Source organism: Nipponia nippon, unplaced genomic scaffold (assembly GCF_047370975.1).
Source record: "Nipponia nippon isolate SJK-2023a ecotype South Korea unplaced genomic scaffold, ASM4737097v1 scaffold_46, whole genome shotgun sequence".
Classification (NCBI taxonomy): Eukaryota; Metazoa; Chordata; class Aves; order Pelecaniformes; family Threskiornithidae; genus Nipponia; species Nipponia nippon.
In genome coordinates, this window is record NW_028262365.1 from 324,225 (window position 1) to 344,311 (window position 20,087).

General features: G+C 69.7%; 2 protein-coding genes across 3 annotated transcripts; both read right to left on the reverse strand.

Annotated features, from left to right (window-relative positions):
* Positions 1 to 2,628: 2,628 nt before the first annotated feature.
* On the reverse strand, positions 2,629 to 5,963 carry PSMD8 (proteasome 26S subunit, non-ATPase 8). The gene is made up of 7 exons (XM_087729637.1): positions 5,760 to 5,963; positions 4,693 to 4,765; positions 4,475 to 4,577; positions 4,218 to 4,383; positions 4,040 to 4,140; positions 3,080 to 3,191; positions 2,629 to 2,977 (listed from the first exon to the last, which is right to left on the reverse strand). The coding sequence occupies exons 1-7, from the start codon at positions 5,910 to 5,912 to the stop codon at positions 2,840 to 2,842; spliced, it is 846 nt and encodes a 281-aa protein (XP_087585763.1). The 5' UTR covers positions 5,913 to 5,963; the 3' UTR covers positions 2,629 to 2,839.
* Positions 5,964 to 9,258: 3,295 nt separating this feature from the next.
* SLC8A2 (solute carrier family 8 member A2) lies at positions 9,259 to 19,351 on the reverse strand. 2 transcript variants are annotated; one of them, XM_087729779.1, is made up of 8 exons: positions 19,283 to 19,351; positions 14,609 to 16,374; positions 12,933 to 13,036; positions 12,834 to 12,851; positions 12,237 to 12,358; positions 12,041 to 12,140; positions 11,173 to 11,448; positions 9,259 to 10,474 (listed from the first exon to the last, which is right to left on the reverse strand). In XM_087729779.1, exons 2-8 carry the CDS (start codon positions 16,357 to 16,359, stop codon positions 10,098 to 10,100), a joined length of 2,748 nt encoding a protein of 915 aa, XP_087585905.1. In that variant the 5' UTR covers positions 16,360 to 16,374; positions 19,283 to 19,351; the 3' UTR covers positions 9,259 to 10,097. The 2 variants fall into 2 exon arrangements, with proteins under 2 accessions (XP_087585905.1, XP_087585904.1); XM_087729778.1 differs by having other exon boundaries at positions 12,237 to 12,361.
* Between the last annotated feature and the right edge of the window lie 736 nt (positions 19,352 to 20,087).

Below are 20,087 nucleotides of genomic sequence, written 5' to 3' on the forward strand. Positions count from 1 at the left end.
GTGGCCGAGGGGGGGATTTGGGGTCCGGGGGGGTGGGGGAGCCGAGGGGGTTGGAGCCCCCCTGCCTCAGTTTCCCCACCCGAACCCCCCCGGGCTGGGGAGGGGGATGCCGGGGGGCAGCCCAACCCCGCTACAAGCCACCAGAGCATCGCCCCCCCCCCCCAGGACCGGCCCGGAGCCCCCCGAAATGGGCAACGTCCCGTCGGAGCCGGCACCGGCCCCCCCCGAGCCCCCGCCCCGCTGGGGGGGCAGCCCCCTCCCCGCGGCCCCGGGGGGCATCAGGGGGCTGTGGGGGGCCCCCCGCGACCCCAGCCGCTGGCCCCCGGGGGCGGGCAGTGGCCCCCAGGGCAAGGGGAGCGGGGGGCACGGTGGCCCCCCCGGGGGGCGGCTCGGGGGTCCTGGCAGCCCCCACCCCGCCACGGCCACCAGCCAGCGCCCCGTGGCCACCATTCAGCACCCGGTGGCCACCGCTGGTCACCCCACGGCTGACGTCCAGCACCCCGTGGCCACCATCCAGGACCCTGTGGCCACCGTCAGCCACCCCATGGCTGATGTCCAGCACCCCGTGGCCACCATCAGTCACCCCACAGCTGATGTCCAGCCCCCTGGGGCTATCATCCAGCACCCTGTGGCCACCAGCCAGTGTCCTACGGCCACCATCCGGTGCCCTGTGGCCAATGTCCAGCAGCCCACGGCCACCATCCAGCACCCCATGGCCACCATCGGTCACCCCACAGCTGATGTCCAGCACCCCATGGCTACCATCCAGCACCCCGTGGCCACCAGCCAGTGCTCCGTGGTCACCAGCCAGCGTCCCAAGGCCACAATGCAGCACCCCACGGCCACTGTCCAGCGCCCCTCGGCAAATGTGCGGCACCCCGTGGCCATCATCCAGCGCCCTGTGGCCATGGCCACCGTCCAGCACCCCGTGGCCACCATCCAGCGCTCCACAGTCGATCTCCAGCGCCCCACAGCCGGTGCCCAGCACCCCACGGCCACCAAACAGCACCCCGTGGCCAATGCCCAGTGCCCCATGGATGCCACCCAGCTCCCTGTGGCCACCACCCAGCGCCCCACGGGTGCCATCCAGCGCCCCACAGCCACCAGCCAGCCCTCCGTGGCCACCACCCAGCACCCCATGGATGCCACCCAGCACCCTGTGGCCGATGTCCAGGGCCCCACGGATGCCACCCAGTGTCCAACGGCCACCACCCAAGGCCCCACAGATGCCACGCAGCCCTCCATGGCCATCACCCAGCCCTCCGTGGCCACCACCCAGCCTGCCACAGGCGCCACCCAAGGCCCTGCAGATGCCACCCAGCCCTCCGTGGCCACCACTCATCTCTCCGTGGCCACTACCCAGCCTGCCACGGATGCCACCCAGCCCTCCGTGGCCACCACTCATCTCTCCGTGGCCACCACCCAGCCTGCCACGGATGCCACCCAGCTCTCCGTGGCCACCACTCATCTCTCCGTGGCCACCACCCAGCATGCCACGGATGCCACCCAGCCCTCCGTGGCCACCACTCATCTCTCCATGGCCACCACCCAGCGTGCCACGGATGCCACCCAGCCCTCCGTGGCCACCACCCAGCGTGCCACGGCTGCCACCCAAGGCCCTGCGGATGCCACCCAGCCCTCCATGGCCACCCCCCAAGGCCCCACGGATGCCACCCAGCCCTCCGTGGCCACCAGCCGGCACCCCGTGGCCACCCCCCCGCCCCCCGCCGAGATGGCCCGCATCCTGGAGAGCCTCCGCTCCCTCCACCTCCAGCCGCCCCCCCCGGGCCACCCCACGCCGTGGCCGCTGGTCACCTTCCCCTTCCAGGGCGACGGGCGGGTGCCCCCGGGCATCTTCTGCCACCTGGGGGGGGCCGCGGGGACCCCCGCCCCCCGCCCCGCTTTTGGGGGACCCCCGGAGCCCCCCCGGCCCCGCTGCCCCCCGAAGGGGAAGGCCAAAGGGGCGGGGGGCCGGGCCAAAACCCCTCTACGAGCCACCAAGCCCCCCGCCGGCCAGCGGGCTGAGCCCCCCGCTGGCCAGGAAGCGGGGGGGTCGCCAAGGGGGGGGCGGACGGAGCCCCCCGAATCGCCGGTGCGGCCCCCCGCCCCCCGCTGGCCCCCTTTCCAGGTGGGGGGCTCCTGCAGCCGTCGCTGCCGCTGCCAGCACCGGGAGCCCCCCCGGCTGCCCAGGAACGTCAGCGCCTGGTGAGTGGGGACCCCCAAAAACGGGGGGGGGCATCAAAGGGACCCCCCCGTCCTCAAAAAAATGGGGGGGAGGGCAAAAGCAGGGGGGGCTGGGGGGGTGGGGGGGCTCCCCCCGCCCCGCTCACCCCCCCGTTGCCCCCCCAGGCTCTCCCCCTCTGCCAACCACCTCGCCGAGCCCCCCTGGGTGGCCACCCTCATCCTGGCCGGGTCCCTGGTTGCCGTCAGCGAGCTCCTGCTGGCCCCCCACCAGGGGGAGGAGGAGGAGGAGGAGGAGGAGGAAGACGCCGCCTCGGCCCCCCCCCAAAACCCACCCGTGACCCCGCAGGGAGGGGGCCGAGCCCCCCAGGGCAGCACCCGTCGCTAGAAGAAGCCACGGCTTTATTGAAGGCGGCGCCGGGGTGGGGGGCATGCAGCCGCCCCCCCCAAACCCGCCCAAAAAGGGGGTGCACACGGGGGGGGGGGGGGCTCCCCACGGGGACGCGCCCACCGCCAACGGCCCCTTAAATACCTTAAAAAAAACAACCAACCAACCAAACCAACCCCAAACCGCGAGGAAAGGGGGGGGCGATGAGTAAATAAAGGGGGGGGGGAGCCCGGGAGGGAAGGGGGAGGGGGGAGCGGGGGGCCGCCCCCCCTAAACGATCATCTCCAGCTGCCGCGCGTACTCGATGACCTGCTTGGCCAGCTCGGTGGAGGGGATGGTGGCGTCCTCCGCCTTCTGCTGCCGGCTGCTGAAGCTGTAGTAGTTGTTGGGGCCCAGCACCCAACCGCGCTGCGAGAGGGGAGGGGGGGGCGGATTACAAAAAAAAAAAAAAAGGGGGGGGTTTTGGGGTGCCCGCAGGGGCGGGGGAAGGAGGGGGAGCCCCCCAGGCACCTTCTTGGCGTAGTCGGTCATCTTCTTGGCGGTGCTGAAGAAGAGGATGCGGGTGGCTTCGGCGAAGAGGATTTTTTCGTAGGCTTTCTCGATGCAGCCGGCGATCTCGTCCCTGGCGCGGCGGAGGGAGGGGACAGCGGGGTGAGGAGGGGGAGGCGGCGGGGGGCTGGGGGACGCGGCGGGGGACATGGCAGGGGGCTGGGGGACGCGGCAGGGGGCTCGGGGACACGGCAGGGACACGGCGGGGGGCTTGGGGACACGGCGGGGACACGACGGGGTCTCAGGGACACAGCGGGGGGCTCGGGGACGCAGCAGGGACACGGCAGGGGGCTGGGGGACACGGCGGGGGGCCTGGGGATGTGGCGGGGGACAGGGCAGGGGGCTCAGGGACAGGACAGGGACACGGCGGGGGGCTCAGGGGATGCGGTGGGGGGCTTGGGGACACGGCGGGGACACAGCGGGGTCTCAGGGACACAGCGGGGGGCTCGGGGACGCAGCAGGGACACGGCAGGGGGCTGGGGGACACGGTGGGGGGCCTGGGGATGTGGCGGGGGACACGGCAGGGGGCTCGGGGACACGGCGGGGGGCCAGGGGACACGGCGGGGGGCCGACGGGGTCTCAGGGACACAGTGGGGGGCTGGGGGATGCGGCGGGGGGCTCGGGGACACGGCAGGGGGCTCAGGGATGCGGTGGGGACACAACAGAGGGCTGGGGGACACGGTGGTGGGCCTGGGGACGCAGCAGGGGGCTCGGGGGACATGGCGGGGACACAGCAGGGGGCTCGGGGGACACAGCGGGGGGCCAGGGGACGCGGTGGGGGGCTCGGGGATGCGATGGGGACACAGTGGGGGGACCGGGGATGCGGCGGGGGGCCGGGGGACGCAGCAGGGTCGCGGCGGGGGTCTTAGGGACGCGGCGGGGGGCCCAGGGACGCGGCGGGGGGCGCGGCGGGGGTCTCACCGGATGGTATCCAGCAGGATATCGATGAAGAAGGTGTAGCTCTCCGCCGGGATGTTGCCTTTGGCCAGGAAGACTTTGTTGTAGCTGCCCTCCATCAAATACTGCGAGAGAGAGCGGGGGGAGGTGGCAGCTGGGGGACCCCCAGGACGCCCCCCCGCCCCCCCGGAAAGCGGGGTACCTGCTCGAGGGAGACGGGGTGCTTGATGTAGACGTTGCTCTGGATCTCCTTGGCCGGCAGCCGCTCCAGCTCGGTGTGGAACTCAGCCACCCGGTTCTGGGAGAGCAGGAAGAGCAGGTTCAACCCCAGCAGCTGGTGTTTGTACGCCGACTCCGGCAGCTCCTCCCTGGGGGGGGGGGGACAGCGAAAAGGGGGGGCTGCCGGGCGCTGGGAGGAGTCGGGGGGTGGCAGCCCCCTCCTCGAGCCCCCCGACTCACTTGTAGTCGAAATAGTAGCACTTGAGCTGGGCCATGTAGCGCTCGAAGGAGGGGATGTCCTTCTTCAGGATGCTCCACTGGGCGCCGATTTCCAGGATATCCCCTGGGAAAAGGGGGGGAAAAGGGGGATAAGGGGGGGGGGGCAGCCCGGGGGGGGTCGCTGAGCCCCGGGGGGCAGGGGAGGGGGTGCCCCCCCCCCCCCCCAAATCGCCACTCACGGGCCAGGATGAGCTGCTGCTTGGTCAGCTTCGTGCCGGAGGTGGGCAGAAAGTTGAGCTCCAGCAGGGCCAGCTGGGGACGGACGGACACGGGGGGGGGGGCGGACAGACATGGGGACGGACGGACGGACACGGGGGGACACGGTCAGAGCCCGGGGCTGCTCTCCCCCCCCCCCCCCAGGAGGGCTGACGAGGTTAATGGGTATTTGGGGGCGGGAGGCAGGGCGCCCCGGGGGGGCTGCGCCTCCTGAGTCACCCCCGGGTGTTAATTAAAGCTGGCGGGTGACGACGGCTCCGCCCGCCCCCCCCCATCGGGGTGACCCACAGCCCCGGGGCCCCCCCATTCCCAGAGACCCCCCTCATTCCAGGGACCCCCCCCCCAGTCCCAGGGCCCCCCATTCCCAGAGACCCCCCTCATTCCAGGGACCCCCCCCCCAGCCCCAGGGCCCCCCCTTCCCAGAGACCCCCCACAGCCCCGGGGCCCCCCCATTGCCAGAGACACCCCCCCCCCCCCCCATTCCAGGGATCCACCCCAGGGCCCCCCCATTCCCAGAGACCCCCCCTCGTTCCCAGGGACTCCTCAAGCCCCCCTCTTTCCCAGGTCCCCCTCCCTCATTCCCAGGGCCCCCTCATTCCCAGAGACCCCCTCTCACTTCCAAGGTTCCCCCCCAGGCCCAGGGTCCCCCCATCATTCCCAGAGACCCCCCATCATTCCCAGGGTCCCCCCACGTTCCCAGGCCCCCCCTCATTCCCAGGGACGCCCCCCTCAGCCTCAAGGCCCCCCCCATCCCCAGAGACCCCTCCTCACCTCCAGGGTCCTCCCCACATTCACAGGCCCCCCCCCCCCAAGTCCCCCCTCATTCCCAGGGCCCCCCTCATTCCCAGAGCCCCCTCATTCCCAGAGACCACCCCTCACCTCCAGGGTCCCCCACATTCCAAGGCCCCCCGCCCTCATCCCCAGGCCTCCCCCCAGCCCCAGGCCCCCCTCAGCCCCCCCTCATTCCCAGGGACCCCCCTCACTCCCGGGCCCCCCCCCCGCCCCAGGCCCGCTCCCGGCCCCGCCGCACCTTGAGGCGGCCCAGGGCCTCCCCGCACTTGCTGAGGTTGGGGCTCTTGCGGCTCCACTCGCCCTTCAGCTGCTCGTACATCCCGGCCGCCGCCTTCAGCCCCCCCGCGCCCTCCGCCCCGTTCACCACCAGCCCGGCCGCCGCCATCGCCATGAATCGGCACCCCCGCCGCGACACCGCCGCGCCCCACGGCCGCCGCCGCCGCCGCGCTTGACGGCCGCCGCCGCGTCGCCCCGGCGACGCCGCCCGCAGCCAATCGCGATGCGGGGGGCGGGGCGAGGGGGGACGGGGAAGGGAGGGGGAGAGGTGGCGGGGCGGCGCATGCGCAGGAGGCACGGCCGAGGGCGCCGCATGGTCCTATAGCCCGGTATGGAGCCCTATAGCACAGTATATGGCCCCATGGCACACTGTGTGGGGCCCTGTAGCCCGGTAAGGGGCCCTATAGCCCGGTATATGGCCTATGGCACTCTGTGTGGGGCCCTATAGCCCGGTAAGGGGCCCTATAGCCCGGTATATGGCCCTATGGCACACTGTGTGGGGCCCTATAGCCCGGTATGGGGCCCTATAGCCCGGTATATGGCCCTATGGCACACTGTGTGGGGCCCTATAGCCCGGTATGGGGCCCTATAGCCCGGTATATGGCCTATGGCACTCTGTGTGGGGCCCTATAGCACAGCACGGGGCCCTATAGCACAGCATATGGCCCTACAGCACACTGTATGGGGACCTATGGCACAGCATGGGGCCCTATAGCACAGCATATGGCCCTATAGCACACTGTGTGGGGCCCTATAGCCCAGTATGGGGCCCTATAGCACAGTATATGGCCCTATGGCACACTGTGTGGGGCCCTATAGCACAGCACGGGGCCCTATAGCACAGCATATGGCCCTACAGCACACTGTATGGGGACCTATGGCACAGCATGGGGTGCTATAGCACACTGTGTGGGGCTCTATAGCCCGGTAAGGGGCCCTATAGCACGGTATATGGCCCCATGGCACACTGTGTGGGGCCCTATAGCCCGGTAAGGGGCCCTATAGCACGGTATATGGCCCTATGGCACACTGTGTGGGGCCCTATAGCCCGGTGTGGGGCCCTATAGCCCGGTATGGGGCCCTATAGCCCGGTATATGGCCTATGGCACTCTGTGTGGGGCCCTATAGCACAGCACGGGGCCCTATAGCACAGCATATGGCCCTGCAGCACACTGTATGGGGACCTATGGCACAGCATGGGGCCCTATAGCACAGCATATGGCCCTATAGCACACTGTGTGGGGCCCTATAGCCCAGTATGGGGCCCTATAGCACAGTATATGGCCCTATAGCACACTGTATGGGTATCTATGGCACAGCATGGATACCTATGGCAGAGCCTATGGCCCTATACGACAGTATGGGGACCTATGGCACAGCATATGGTCCTATAGCACGCTGTATGGGGACCTATGGCATAGTGCATGGTCCTATAGCACACTGTATGGGGACGTATGGCACAGCATGGGGACCTATGGCATAGTGCATGGTCCTATAGCACACTGCATGGGGACGTATGGCACAGCATGGGGACCTATGGCATAGTGCATGGTCCTATAGCACACTGTATGGGGACATATGGCACAGCATGGGGACGTATGGCACAGCATGGGGACCTATAGCACAGTATGGGGACCTATGGCATAGTGCATGGTCCTATAGCACACTGTATGGGGACGTATGGCACAGCATGGGGACCTATAGCACAGTATATGGCCCTATAGCACACTGTATGGGGACCTATGGCATAGTGCATGGTCCTATAGCACACTGTATGGGGACGTATGGCACAGCATGGGGACCTATGGCATAGTGCATGGTCCTATAGCACACTGTATGGGGACATATGGCACAGCATGGGGACGTATGGCACAGCATGGGGACCTATAGCACACTGTATGGGGACCTATGGCACAGCCTATGGCCCTATGGCACACCGTATATGCCTCTGGCACACCGTATGGCCCTATGGCATACCATATATCCCTATGGCACACCGTATGGCCCTACGGCATGCCGTATGGCTCCATGGCACACCATATATCCCCACGGCATGCCATATATCCCCACGGCAGGCTGTATGGCCCCACGGCACACCATATATGCCCACGGCACACCATATATCCCCACGGCAGGCTGTATGGCCCCATGGCACACCATATATCCCCATGGCACACCATATATCCCCACGGCACACCATATATCCCCACGGCAGGCTGTATGGCCCCACGGCACACCATATATCCCCACGGCAGGCTGTATGGCCCCACGGCACACCATATATGCCCACGGCACGCCGTATGGCCCCACGGCACACCATATATGCCCACGGCACACCATATATGCCCACGGCACGCCGTATGGCCCCACGGCACACCATATATGCCCACGGCACACCGTATGGCCCCACGGCACACCATATATGCCCACGGCACGCCGTATGGCCCCACGGCACACCATATATGCCCACGGCACACCGTATGGCCCCACAGCACACCATATATGCCCACGGCACGCCGTATGGCCCCACGGCACACCATATATGCCCACGGCACACCATATATGCCCACGGCATGCCGTATGGCCCCACGGCACACCATATATGCCCACGGCAGACCCCGTGTCCCCGCAGCGTGCCGTACGTCCCTGTGCAATGCCGCATGTCCCCGTGGCAGCCATACGTCCCCACGGCAGCCATACGTCCCCGTGGCACACCCTACAGCCTTGCCGCACGGGGCGTTGATGGCCAGGGGGCCGTGGGTGCTGTGTGGGGGCCGTGGGTGCTGTGTGGGTGCCATGGGGCCGTGGGTGCTGTGGGTGCCGTGGGGCCATGGGTGCTGTGTGGGGGCTGTGGGTGCCGTGGGGCCATGGGTGCCGTGGGTGCTGTGGGGCCGTGGGTGCCGTGTGGGTGCCATGGGTCCGTGGGTGCCATGTGGGTGCCGTGGGTCCATGGGTGCCGTGTGGGTGCCGCGGGTCCATGGGTGCCGTGTGGGTGCCATGGGGCCGTGGGTGCTGCGGGTCCATGGGTGCCGTGTGGGTGCCATGGGTCCGTGGGTGCCGCGGGTCCGTGGGTGCCATGTGGGTGCCATGGGTCCGTGGGTGCCGTGTGGGTGCCATGAGTCTGTGGGTGCTGCGGGTCCGTGGGTGCCGTGTGGGTGCCATGGGTCCGTGGGTGCCGTGTGGGTGCCATGGGTCTGTGGGTGCTGCGGGTCCGTGGGTGCCGTGTGGGTGCCATGGGTCCGTGGGTGCCGCGGGTCCGTGGGTGCCGTGGGCGCGGCGCGGGGGACAAAGAGACGCGGAGACCTGGCCGGTTCCCGGGGGTTTCTTTGGGGCCGGCGCCCAGTGGGGCTGGCGGCAGCACCGACAGCGACAGCCCCCGCGCGTCCCCTCCCCGCGCGTCCCCCCCGTGTCCCCCCCGTGTCCCCCCCGCGCCCCCCGCGCGCCCCCCGCGCCCCCCGCCTCCCCGGGAAGGGACGAAACCGCTACGAAATCGGGGTTAAAAACAGGGACCCCCCACCCCGGGGTGGCTTTAAAAAACGCTGGCGGTAAGAAAAGGCCCCCCCGGAGCCCCCGGTGGCCCTGGGGGTCCCGGGGGTCCCTGAGGTGGCCTTGGGGTCCCCCTGGGGGACAGAGGGACACGGGGGGACCTGGGGGGCTCCCTAGGGAACACGGGGACCCTCTGGGGATGGCAGGAGGACCCCAGGGGGGACGTGGGGACCCTCTGGGGACGTGGGGACTCTGAGGGGACGTGGGGTGTCTGGGAGGACCCTGCGGGGGTCCCTGGGGGATGCAGAGACCCCCGAGGGGACGTGGAGACCCCGAGGGGACATGGGGACCCTGAGGGGACATGCGGACCCTATGGAGACACGAGGGTGACAGGAGGACCCTGAGGGGGCATGGGGATCCCGAGGGGACGCAGGGACCCTGAGGGGACACGAGGATGGCAGGAGGACCCTGTGGAGACGCAGCCCCCTGGGAGGACTGCAAGGGGACACGGGGACCCTCTGGGGACACGGGGGTGGCAGGAGGCCCCAAGGGGACATGGGGACGTCAGGAAGACCCCAAGGGGATGTGGAGATGCCAGGAGGATCCCAAGGGGACATGAGGATGCCAGGAGGACCCCAGGGGGACATGGGGACCCTCTGGGGACATGAGGATGCCAGGAGGACCCCAAGGGGCCATGGGCACGTGCACCTCAAGGGGAGCCGGTGACACCGGACGGACCCTGCAGCCCCCCCGGGGAGGACCCGGCCCCTTCGCCCCTCGCGGTGGGGTGACGCCGGGCGGTCCCCGTCCCCGCTCAGAAGCCCTTGATGTGGCAGTAGGCTTCCAGGCTGGCGAAGAGGATGTAGAGGAGCCAGAGGCCGAGGAAGAGGCCGGCGGTGAGGAGTTTGGGGGTGCGGGGCCCCCCCAGCTCGCCCCCGATGTGGGGCCGGCGGCGGTACATGAGGACGCTGATGCAGACGAAGGCGAAGATGGTGAAGAGGGTGACGGAGAAGGCCAAGGTCCCCGTCTGCACCTCGAAGTCCTGGCCCTGCGCCGCCCAGTAAATGGCGGCCACCGACCAGGCGACGCCGAGCCCCAGGAAGACGTTGACGGCGTTGGAGCCCGTCACGTTGCCGATGGAGGCGTCCGCGCACTGGTCCTGCAGCGCGGCCACCTTGCTGGCGAAGGTGTCTGCGGGGCCGCGGGGTGGGCGCGGGGACACGGGGACACGGCGTGGGGACGGGGACGTGGGCATGGGGACGTGGGGATGGGGACACGGGGATGGAGGCACACGGAGGTGGCATGGACACGGGGACATGGGGATATGGGGACACGGGGACGGGGACACGGTCACGCAGGGACACGGGGACACAGGCAGAAGGAGGGGGCATGGGCATGGGCGCGTGGGGACCTGCGCCCCGTCACCACGTCCCTCCCCGGGCACCCGCAGCCCCGTCCCCTCTGCCTGCGCCCCGTTCCCCCGTCCCCGCGCCCCTCTCCCATCACCGCATCTCCCCGTACCCTCTCCCCTCTCCCCATGGCCCTGTCCCCATCTCCCCTCTCCCCTTCTTCCCCTTTCCCCTCTCCCCATCTCCCCTCTCCCCATCTCCCCCTCTCCCCTCTCCCCATCTCCCCTCTCCCCATCTCCCCTCTCCCCATCTCCCCTCTTCCCTCTCCCCTCTCCCCTCTCCCCATCTCCCCTCTCCCCATCTCCCCTCTCCCCATCTCCCCTCTCCCCATCTCCCCATCTCCCCATCTCCCCCTCTCCCCTCTCCCCCTCTCCCCTCTCCCCATCTCCCCTCTCCCCCTCTCCCCCTCTCCCCTCTCCCCTCTCCCCTCTCCCATCTCCCATCTCCCCTCTCCCCTCTCCCCTCTCCCCTCTCCCGCACCGGGGATGGAGGTGCCGAGGGCCACGAAGACGACGGCGTTGACGGAGTCCTTGAGGCCGACGGTGCAGCCGAAGTGGGCGGCCAGGTCGCCGATGAGGGCGGTGAGGACGCCGATGAGGAGGATGGAGACGCCGAAGCAGGCCCAGCCGTTGCAGTACTCGGTGGGGGGCACGCAGGCGAAGAGAACCTTCCAGAAGACCGTCAGGAAGTGCATCACGTAGTCGAAGCAGGAGGGCAGCCGCTCCTCCCGCCCGTCCTCCTCCTCCTCCTCCTCGCCTGCCGAGGAAGGTCACCGTCAGCCCAACGGGGACGTGGCCCCGGAGCTGCCTGGCCCCAGGCTGCAGGGTCCTGGCCCCAGGGTGGTGGCCCCAGGTGGTGGCCCAGGGTGGTGGTCCAAGGGTGGTGGCCCAGGGTGGTGGCCCCAGGGTGGTGGCCCCAGGGTGGTGGTCCAAGGGTGGTGGGCTCAAGGTGGTGGTCCAAGGGTGCTCGTCCCAGGGGTGGTGGCCCCAGGGTGGTGGCCCAGGGTGGTGGCCCCAGGGTGGTGGCCCAGGGTGGTGGTCCAAGGGTGGTGGCCCAGGGTGGTGGCCCCAGGGTGGTGGCCTCAAGGTGGTGGTCCAAGGGTTCTTGTCCCCTTGTGCCCTGGGGCACGTGGCCCTAGAGCGCTTGTCCCCGACGTGCAGGACCCCAGGGACGTGTGTCCCCAAGCGTGGGCAACCCCCGAGCCGGCCATCCCCAGGGCGCATGGCCAGAGGGTTGCCTGTCCCCAGAGCCACGTCCCCGTGGCCGCTTGGGCTGGATGTCCCCACGGCAGCGTGCCCAGGGCTGGCGGAGGCCGGGGGACCCTGGGGAGGGAGGGCGGGGGTCCCACCTGCGCTGACGGTGATGGCTTCCAGGAACTGCTCCCGCCAGGAGTGCGTCCCGATCACCATGGCCAGGTTGGTCTTCTTGATCAGCTTGTCCACCGTGTTCTGCGGGCGGCGGGGGGTGAGGACGCGCCGGGTCCCCTCCCCACGTCCCCCGGCCCCCACGTCCCCCCTCCCCGGTCCCCTCTCCCCCCTCGTCACCTTGAAGTCGTAGGACTCCTCGATGATGACCTCCAGCTTGCAGTTCTCCCCCAGGACGGGTTTGCCCATCTCGGCGATGCGCCGAGCCTCCTCCTCCTCCGCAGAGAGCTTTCGGTCACCGTCTGCTGCGGGGACACGGCGTGGGGACGCCGCGTGGGGACGCCGCGTGGGGACACAGTGTGGGGACAAGGTGTGGGGACATGACACAGGCATGGGGACATGGCATGGGGACACAACGTGGGGCATGGGGTCATGGCACAGGCATGGGGACGTGGCATGGGGACACAACGTGGGGCGTGGGGACATGGCGTGGTCATGGGGACGTGGCATGGGGACACAACGTGGGGCGTGGGGACATGGCACAGGCATGGGGATGTGGCACGGGGACACAACGTGGGGCGTGGGGACATGGCGTGGTCATGGGGACGTGGCATGGGGACATGACGTGGGGCATGGGGACAGGGCACGGGCACGGGGACACAGCGTGGGGACACGGCACGTGGCACGGGGACGTGGCGCAGGACACGGGGGCAGCAGGATCCGGCCTCCCGCCAGCGCCTGGCCGAGGAGGAGGAGGAGGGGGACGAAGGCTCCTACCTTGGGTGAGCAGCAGGGCTGCGGAGAGGGGAGAGGAAGGCGGTGAGGGGGGGGCTCAGCCCCCCAACCCCGCCCAGCCCCGCCCGGCCCCGCCCGTACCCGAGATGCCCCGTTTGAGCCAGCGCGGCTGCCCCAGCTCGATGAAGAAGTTGTCCTTCTTCTCGTACTCCTCGTCGTCCACGATCTTCACCTGCAGCGTCTTCCTGGGGACGGGGGGACACGGCGCCGTCACCGGCACCGGCACCGGCATCGCTGGCACCGGCACGGCCGGGGGGACGCGCGGTGCCGCGGGGGGTGCGGGGGCGCCGGCCGCCTGGGCCGCCTCCGTCCCCTCCCTGCCCCATGGGACCCACGTGCCGGGGCTGGTCCCCGCGGGCGCGGGGCGTCCCCAGCGTGGGGTGGCAGTGCCCGGCCAGAGCCCTCCCTGGCCACTTGTCTGTCCGTCCGTCCGTCCGTCCATCCATCCATCCATCCATCCATCTGTCCATCCGTCCATCCATCCATCCGTCCATCCGTCCATCCATCCATCCATTCATTTGTCCATCCGTCCGTCCGTACATCCATCCATCCATCCATCCATCCATCCATCCATCCATCCATCCATCCATCCATCCATTTGTCCATCCGTCCAGCCATTCATCCATCCATCCATCTGTCTGTCCATCCATCCATCCATCCATCCATTTGTCCATCCATTCGTTTGTCCATCCATCCATCCGTCCATCCACCCACCCGTCTGTCTGTCCATCCCCCCATCCGTCCATCCCACGTGCAAGGGGAGAGTTTGCAAGGGGCGCACGTGCAAGGGGCGCAGGTGCAAGGGGCGCACGTGCAAGGGGCGCACGTCCAAGGGGCCCAGGTGCAAGGAGTGCACGTGCAAGGGGCGCACGTGCAAGGGGCGCAGGTGCAAGGGGCGCACGTGCAAGGGGCACACGTCCAAGGGGCGCAGGTGCAAGGGGCGCAGGTGCAAGGGGCGCAGGTGCAAGGGGCACAGGTGCAAGGGGCGCACGTGCAAGGGGCGCAGGTGCAAGGGGAGAGTTTGCAAGAGGCGCAGGTGCAAGGGGCACACGTGCAAGGGGCGCACGTCCAAGGGGCGCAGGTGCAAGGGGCGCAGGTGCAAGGGGTGCATGTGCAAGGGTCGAAAGTGCAAGGGGCACACGTGCAAGGGTCGAACGTGCAAGGGGCACACGTGCAAGGGGCGCACGTCCAAGGGGCGCAGGTGCAAGGGGTGCACATGCAAGGGTCGAACGTGCAAGGGGCACACGTCCAAGGGGCGCACGTCCAAGGGGCGCAGGTGCAAGGGGCGCAGGTGCAAGGGGTGCAGGTGCAAGGGGCGCACGTGCAAGGGGCGCAGGTGCAAGGGGAGAGTTTGCAAGAGGCGCAGGTGCAAGGGGCACACGTGCAAGGGGCGCAGGTGCAAGGGGCGCAGGTGCAAGGGGTGCAGGTGCAAGGGGCGCACGTGCAAGGGGCGCACGTGCAAGGGGCGCAGGTGCAAGGGGTGCAGGTGCAAGGGGCGCACGTGCAAGGGGCGCAGGTGCAAGGGGCGCAGGTGCAAGGGTCGAACATGCAAGGGGCACACGTCCAAGGGGCGCAGGTGCAAGGGGCTCAGGTGCAAGGGGCGCAGGTGCAAGGGGCGCACGTGCAAGGGTTGTGCATCCGTGCCAGAGGGTCGTGCCCGCCCCGGGGTCCCCGGGGTGCGGCGGGGCGGCTCCCCGTCCCGTGTCCCCCCCGTGTCCCCCCCGTGCCCCCCGCCCCCGGGGCCGCCGGCGTCTCACGCGGTCTCGTCGTTCTTGAACTCCAGCTCCCCGCAGGCGTCCTCGTAGTGGACGCCGCCGCCGCGGGCCGTGCCCTCCACCGTGCGGTAGGGCAGGAGGACGGTGCCGCGGGCGCCCGAGCTGCGGACGACCTTCACCTCCACCGTCCCCTGGCACTCGCTGACGTGCAGCAGCCGATCCTGGAAGGTGAAGATGCCGGCGTGGTCGTCGTCCAAGATGGTGACGGTGGCCACCAACGGGGCCACCAGCCGACCCTTGGGGTGGTCGGCCGAGTCGGCTTCGAACATCCCCTCGGCGTCGCCCACCCGGAGGTTGAGGAGGCGGACGAAGAAGTGCTCGTCCTCCTCGAAGATGTCGTCGTCGATGATGCCGATCTTCAGCTCCTTCTGGGTCTCCCCCGGCTTGAAGATCAGCGTCCCCTCGCTGTACTCGTAGTCGGAGCCCGCCTTGGCCGAGCCGTCCTCCGTCTTGTAGTCCACGTAGAAGGTGTGGTTGGCTTCGGCGCCGTGTTGGCAAGCCACCGAGAGCGTCACCGAGCCGCAGTTCTCCAGGCAGTGGTACAGGCAAGGCTCGAAGAAGATGCGGCTGCAGGTCTCCTCCTCGGCGTCCGAGGGCACCTCCAGGAGGGTGGAGGACCTCTTGGAGAACTCGGCCACGTGTTTCTTGAGGATGTTGCCGGCCCCGGTCATCATACGGGTGGCCTGGATGCGGTAGAAAGCGCGGCTCTTCTGCTGGTGGAGCAGGGCGTAGTAGTTGGCCATCTCCACCAGCTGCTCCAGCTCCTTCTCAGGGTGCTTCTGCTTGAGGTCCTTCAAGATCTGGATGACCTCCCGGCGGCTCTCGTCCAGCTCCTTCTCCTCCGGCGTGGGGGCGGGCAGGGCGGGCGACGCGGTGACGCCGGCGCCTTCTGCCTCGCGGCGTTCGGGGACGGGGAAGCCGCCGTCCATCTCGATGCCCTTGGGGAGCTCGCCCTCCGTGCCGATGATGATGCCGCTGCGGGGGTCGGCGCGGTAGCGCTTGTAGACGTACTTGTAGAAGAGGAGCCGCTTGTCGGCGGCCCAGGCGAAGACCACGCAGACGGGGAAGAAGATGAGGGTGAGGAGGGCTTCCCAGACCTGCACCACCCCGGGGGAGATGACGGCCAGGATCAGGTAGAGCCAGATGTAGGCGAAGATGCTCCAGGAGGCCGTGACGAAGAAGACCCTCAAGTGCTTGATCTTGCGGCTCTCGCCGCTGGGGATGACGTAGACGCAGACGGCAATGACCACGAACATGTTGAAGGCCGCGCTGCCCACGATGGTGCCGGGTCCCAGCTCGCCCGCTTGGAAGTTGTGACCGCAGACCTCGATGACGGAGAGGAGGATCTCGGGGGCCGAAGAGCCCAACGCCATCAGGGTGAGGTTGGAGACCGTCTCGTTCCAGATGCGGACGGTGCCGATGCTGGTCTCCCCGTTGGCCTTGGTGATGGTGATCTCCTTCTCCTTGGAGGTGATGACCTCGATGGAGGCCATGAAGCGGTCGGCGATGATGGAGACGCCCAAGAACATGTACATCATGGCCACGAAGTAGACGATGGCGCGGGCCGCCTTGTCGCCGAAGGAGGGGTTGTCGGGCTGCCAGACGGGCAGCAGGACGCCGGGCTGGCAGCGGTTGGAGCCCTGGCACGTCCCGTTGGCCTCGGCCGCCGGCTCGGGGGCGCAGGGCTCGGCCAGCAGCAGCGCGGCCACCAGCGCCGCCCGCCGCGCCGCCATCCCGCCGGCTCCCACCTGCGGGCGAGAGCGGGCTCAGCGCCGGGCCGGGGATTCCTCGTTAATGGCGGGGGGGCTCATTAGCGCCGGCGAGATGGCGAGCGCCATCGATCCCCCTCTGCCACCTCGGCCCCGGCTCTGCACCGAAGCACCTGTAGGGACCACGGCCGTGGGGCTGGGGACCACGCCATGGGGTGATGCCCAACCATGGGGCTGGGGACCACGGCCGTGGGGCAATGCTGAGCCATGGGACTGGGGACTACAGCCATGGGGTGATGCTGAGCCGTGGGGCTGGGGACCACGCCATGGGGTGATGCTGAGCAGTGGGGCTGGGACCGTGGCAATGGGGCGATGCTGAGCCGTGGGGCTGGGACCGTGGCAATGGGGGATGCTGAGCAGTGGGGCTGGGGACCATGGCAATGGGGGATGCTGAGCCGTGGGGCTGGGGACGGCCGCGCCCCAGCAGAGCGGGCGAGGACCGGCGGCCGCCCGCGGCACCGGGGGTTTGTGGGGTGCGTGGGCGCTCCCAGGCTCCACCCTGGCAACCGCGTTGTTCCCATGGCAACAGAGGATGGGAACGGCTATAAAAAGGGTGATGGAGAGGGAACGGGGACCCCGAAACCGCCCGGGAGGGGCTGGGGGCTGGCCCGGCCACCCCCTCAGTGCACCGGCAGCCCCACGGCGCCGCTGCCCTCCGCCCCACGGGGCAACGGCGGCGATGGGGCCGTGAGCCCGGCCGGGGCGGAGGAGGCGGCCGGGCCCCGCGGCTCGGCGGGGAGCGGGGGCGGCGGGGGGCCAGCGCGAGTCCCCGGCGGCCGCCGTCCCCTGGCGTGGGGCCGTGGGGCACCAGCTCGCCCCGGGCCAGCGCCGCCGGCGGTGCTGGATGGGTGCAGAGGTGCAGGAGAAGAGCTGGGCCAGGCCTGGTGGGCTGCCCCGTTGCACGGCCCCGTTGCACGGCCCCGTTGCAAGGCTCCAATGCAAGGCTCCAGTGCACGGCCCCATTGCACAGCCCCATTGCACAGCCCCGTTGCACGGCTCCAATGCACAGCTCCAATGCACAGCTCCAATGCACGGCCCCGTTGCACGGCCCCATTGCACGGCCCCATTGCAGCACCCTGTTGCATCGCCCCGCTGCACCGGCCCCACTGCAGCACCGGACCGAGACGCGGCCCCAGGAGAGGTCCCGGCCCGTCGGCATCGCCGGCTCTGCTGCGGCCGCATCCTGCCCCAGGTGGCTGCGGCCAAGCCCCCGCTCCGGGGCCGGATCCGGAGGGAAGCGGGGAGCGATGCCGCCCCCGGCCCGCGCCCTCCCGGGGCAGGGGGACGGCGTCTCCCTTCCCAACGGGAACGCCGCTGTAATTAATTTAATAGCCTCATTACCAGCGTCTGGGCGAAACAGCAATTAAACCGCCCGGGGGGTTGGGTCCGTGGGCCAGGCGACAAAGCCACTCGCGGAGCGGCTTTTTCCCCCTCCGGAGCGATGGGATCCGGGTGGAAATATCCCGGCGAGGGCTTTGTGCCGCGGGGCCACCAGGACCCGGCTGGGGTCTGTCCCCGTCCCCGTCCCAGCCCGGGGCTCCGGCTGGGCAGCGTTTGCCATTCCCGAGGGATCTGCAGCCGGGAGGAGACCCCAGCACCCCTCGCAGCCCCCGCTCGGGGGGCGACCCCCAGCAAAGCCCCGGCCGCCAGCGGAGCCTGGGTTGGGGTTGGAAAAGGCGCTTTTGGGAGCGCCAGGGAAAACTTCCCCGAGTATTTACGGCCCCCGCGGCCGCAGCGAGGGCCGGAGGCCACGGAGCCGGGAATTAAAGGAGGAAAATCCCTGCCCGGAATGGGGGGGATGCTCGGCGGTCAGCGGGGAGGGGGACGCAGAGATGAAGGCGTGGAGGAAGAGGAGGAGGAGGAAGAGCAGAAGGGGAAAGGAGCTCAATGGCAGCGGCCGCTTTGGGGGGAGCATCCTGAGGGAGACGGGCGGCCCCGGCTTGGGGATCCCCCCCATCCCTGGGGATCCCCCCCAGCTCGGGATGAAGCTGCCGGTTCCCTTCCAGAATAATCCAAGCGCGTCCCCCGCCGGGGACCCCCCCTTTTCCAGCAGGACCCCAAATCCCGGGATGCAGAGGGATGGGGCGAGGAGCCCAAAATCCCCATTTTTATCCCCGCCGCGATCCCGCCTGAGCCCCCCGGCCCCGCTTCAGCAGGATGAATCCGTATCCCGCCAGGCTTTTCCCAACGCATCCCGGTTTTTTAGCTTTAATCCTCATCTTTTCTATCCAGAGCGCTTGAACATCGCCGGGATCGGGGGGGGGGGGGGGGGGGGGAATAATAAAAAAAAGCCTTTACGAGACGCTCGATCCTTTCCCGAGTCGGATTCTCCCCCCTGGATAAACCGACCGCGGGGAGCGGAGGCGGAGGATGGAACCGGTGGTCCCAAAAAGGGGATTTGGGGGGGGGGGGATTTGGGGGGGATTTGGGGGGATTTGGGGGGGAATTTGGGGATTTCCCCCCCTGAAAAACACCTGTTTCTACGGATGAGAACTCGGCGGGGTTTTTTCCAGTGCTCGCCGGGCGGGATTGGGGATAGGAAGCGGGATTAGGGATAGGAAGCGGGATTGGGGGATAGGAAGCGGGATTGGGGGGTACGAAGAGGGATTGGGGGGTACGAAGCGAGCGGACCCCCCCCACACACAATAAAGCCACCAAAATCCTCCTTTTCCCCCCCAAAATGGTGGTGTTTTACCTCGGGGGGGTCCCCGCGCTCCGGCGGCTCGGGGGGCTCGGGGGGGGGGGGGGGAGCGGGAATTTGGGGAGGGGGGGACCGCGGGGGGGGGATCCCCGGGGATGGGGGGGTGGGGGGTCCCGGGTGGGCGGAATCCTCAGGTGGGGGGGGACCCCGGGATGAGGGGGGGACGGGGGGACCCCCCGCTCCTACCTGGGGTGCGGCTCCGCTCCGTGCCCCCCCCGGGGCCGCCGCCCGCTCCGCCCCGCCGCCGCCGGGAGTCAGCGCTCCATGGCGATGCCGGGGGGGGGGGGGGGGCGGGAACACGGCCCCGCTGCTGCCCCCGCCCCCTCCCCGCCCCGCCGGCAACGCGGGGGGGGCGACGCCGGGACCCCCCCCCCCCGCCCCCATGGCCACAAGCGGGGCGGGGGGCCCCGGCACCGGGCAGCGGCGGCCCGGGCTGCGGGTGAGGGACCCCCGGGACCCCCCCGGGACCCCTAGGACCCCCAGGACCCCCCAGGACCCCCAGGACCCCTAGGACCCCCTCCCGGACCCCCGGAACCCCCCCGGGACCCCTAGGACCCCCCAGGACCCCCAGGACCCCTAGGACCCCCTCCCAGACCCCCGGGACCCCCCCCGGGACCCCTAGGACCCCCCCCGGGACCCCTAGGACCCCCTCCCGGACACCCGGGACCCCCCGGGACCCCTAGGACCCCCCCAGACCCCCGGGACCCCCCGGGACCGCTAGGACCCCCTCCCGGACACCCGGGACCCCCCAGGACCCTCATTACCGCCCCGGGACCCCCGGGACCCCCCGGACCCCTGACCCCCCCGGGACCCCCGTTACCCCCCTCCCGAGCCCCCGAACCCCCGTTACCCCCTCCCCGACACCCCCGAGCCCCCCCGCACCTCTGATCCCCCCAGGACCCCCCGAACCCCTGACCCCCCCCGGGATCCCCGTCACCCCCTCCCCGACCCCCCCGACCCCCCGGGACCCTCGGTTCCCCCCCGGGGCCGC

Coding starts and splice junctions, on each gene's coding strand:
- PSMD8 (XM_087729637.1), bottom strand. CDS start 5,912: ATGGCGATGGCGGCGGCCGGGCTGGTGGTGAACGGGGCGGAGGGCGCG. Junction 4,141..4,217: donor ACCCCGTCTCCCTCGAGCAG/GTACCCCGCTTT, acceptor TCTCTCTCGCAG/TATTTGATGGAGGGCAGCTA. Junction 3,192..4,039: donor ATCCTGCTGGATACCATCCG/GTGAGACCCCCG, acceptor CCGCCGCGCCAG/GGACGAGATCGCCGGCTGCA.
- SLC8A2 (XM_087729778.1), bottom strand. CDS start 16,359: ATGGCGGCGCGGCGGGCGGCGCTGGTGGCCGCGCTGCTGCTGGCCGAG. Junction 12,141..12,236: donor AGGAGTCCTACGACTTCAAG/GTGACGAGGGGG, acceptor CGCCGCCCGCAG/AACACGGTGGACAAGCTGAT. Junction 10,475..11,172: donor CCTCGGCACCTCCATCCCCG/GTGCGGGAGAGG, acceptor GCGGCCCCGCAG/ACACCTTCGCCAGCAAGGTG.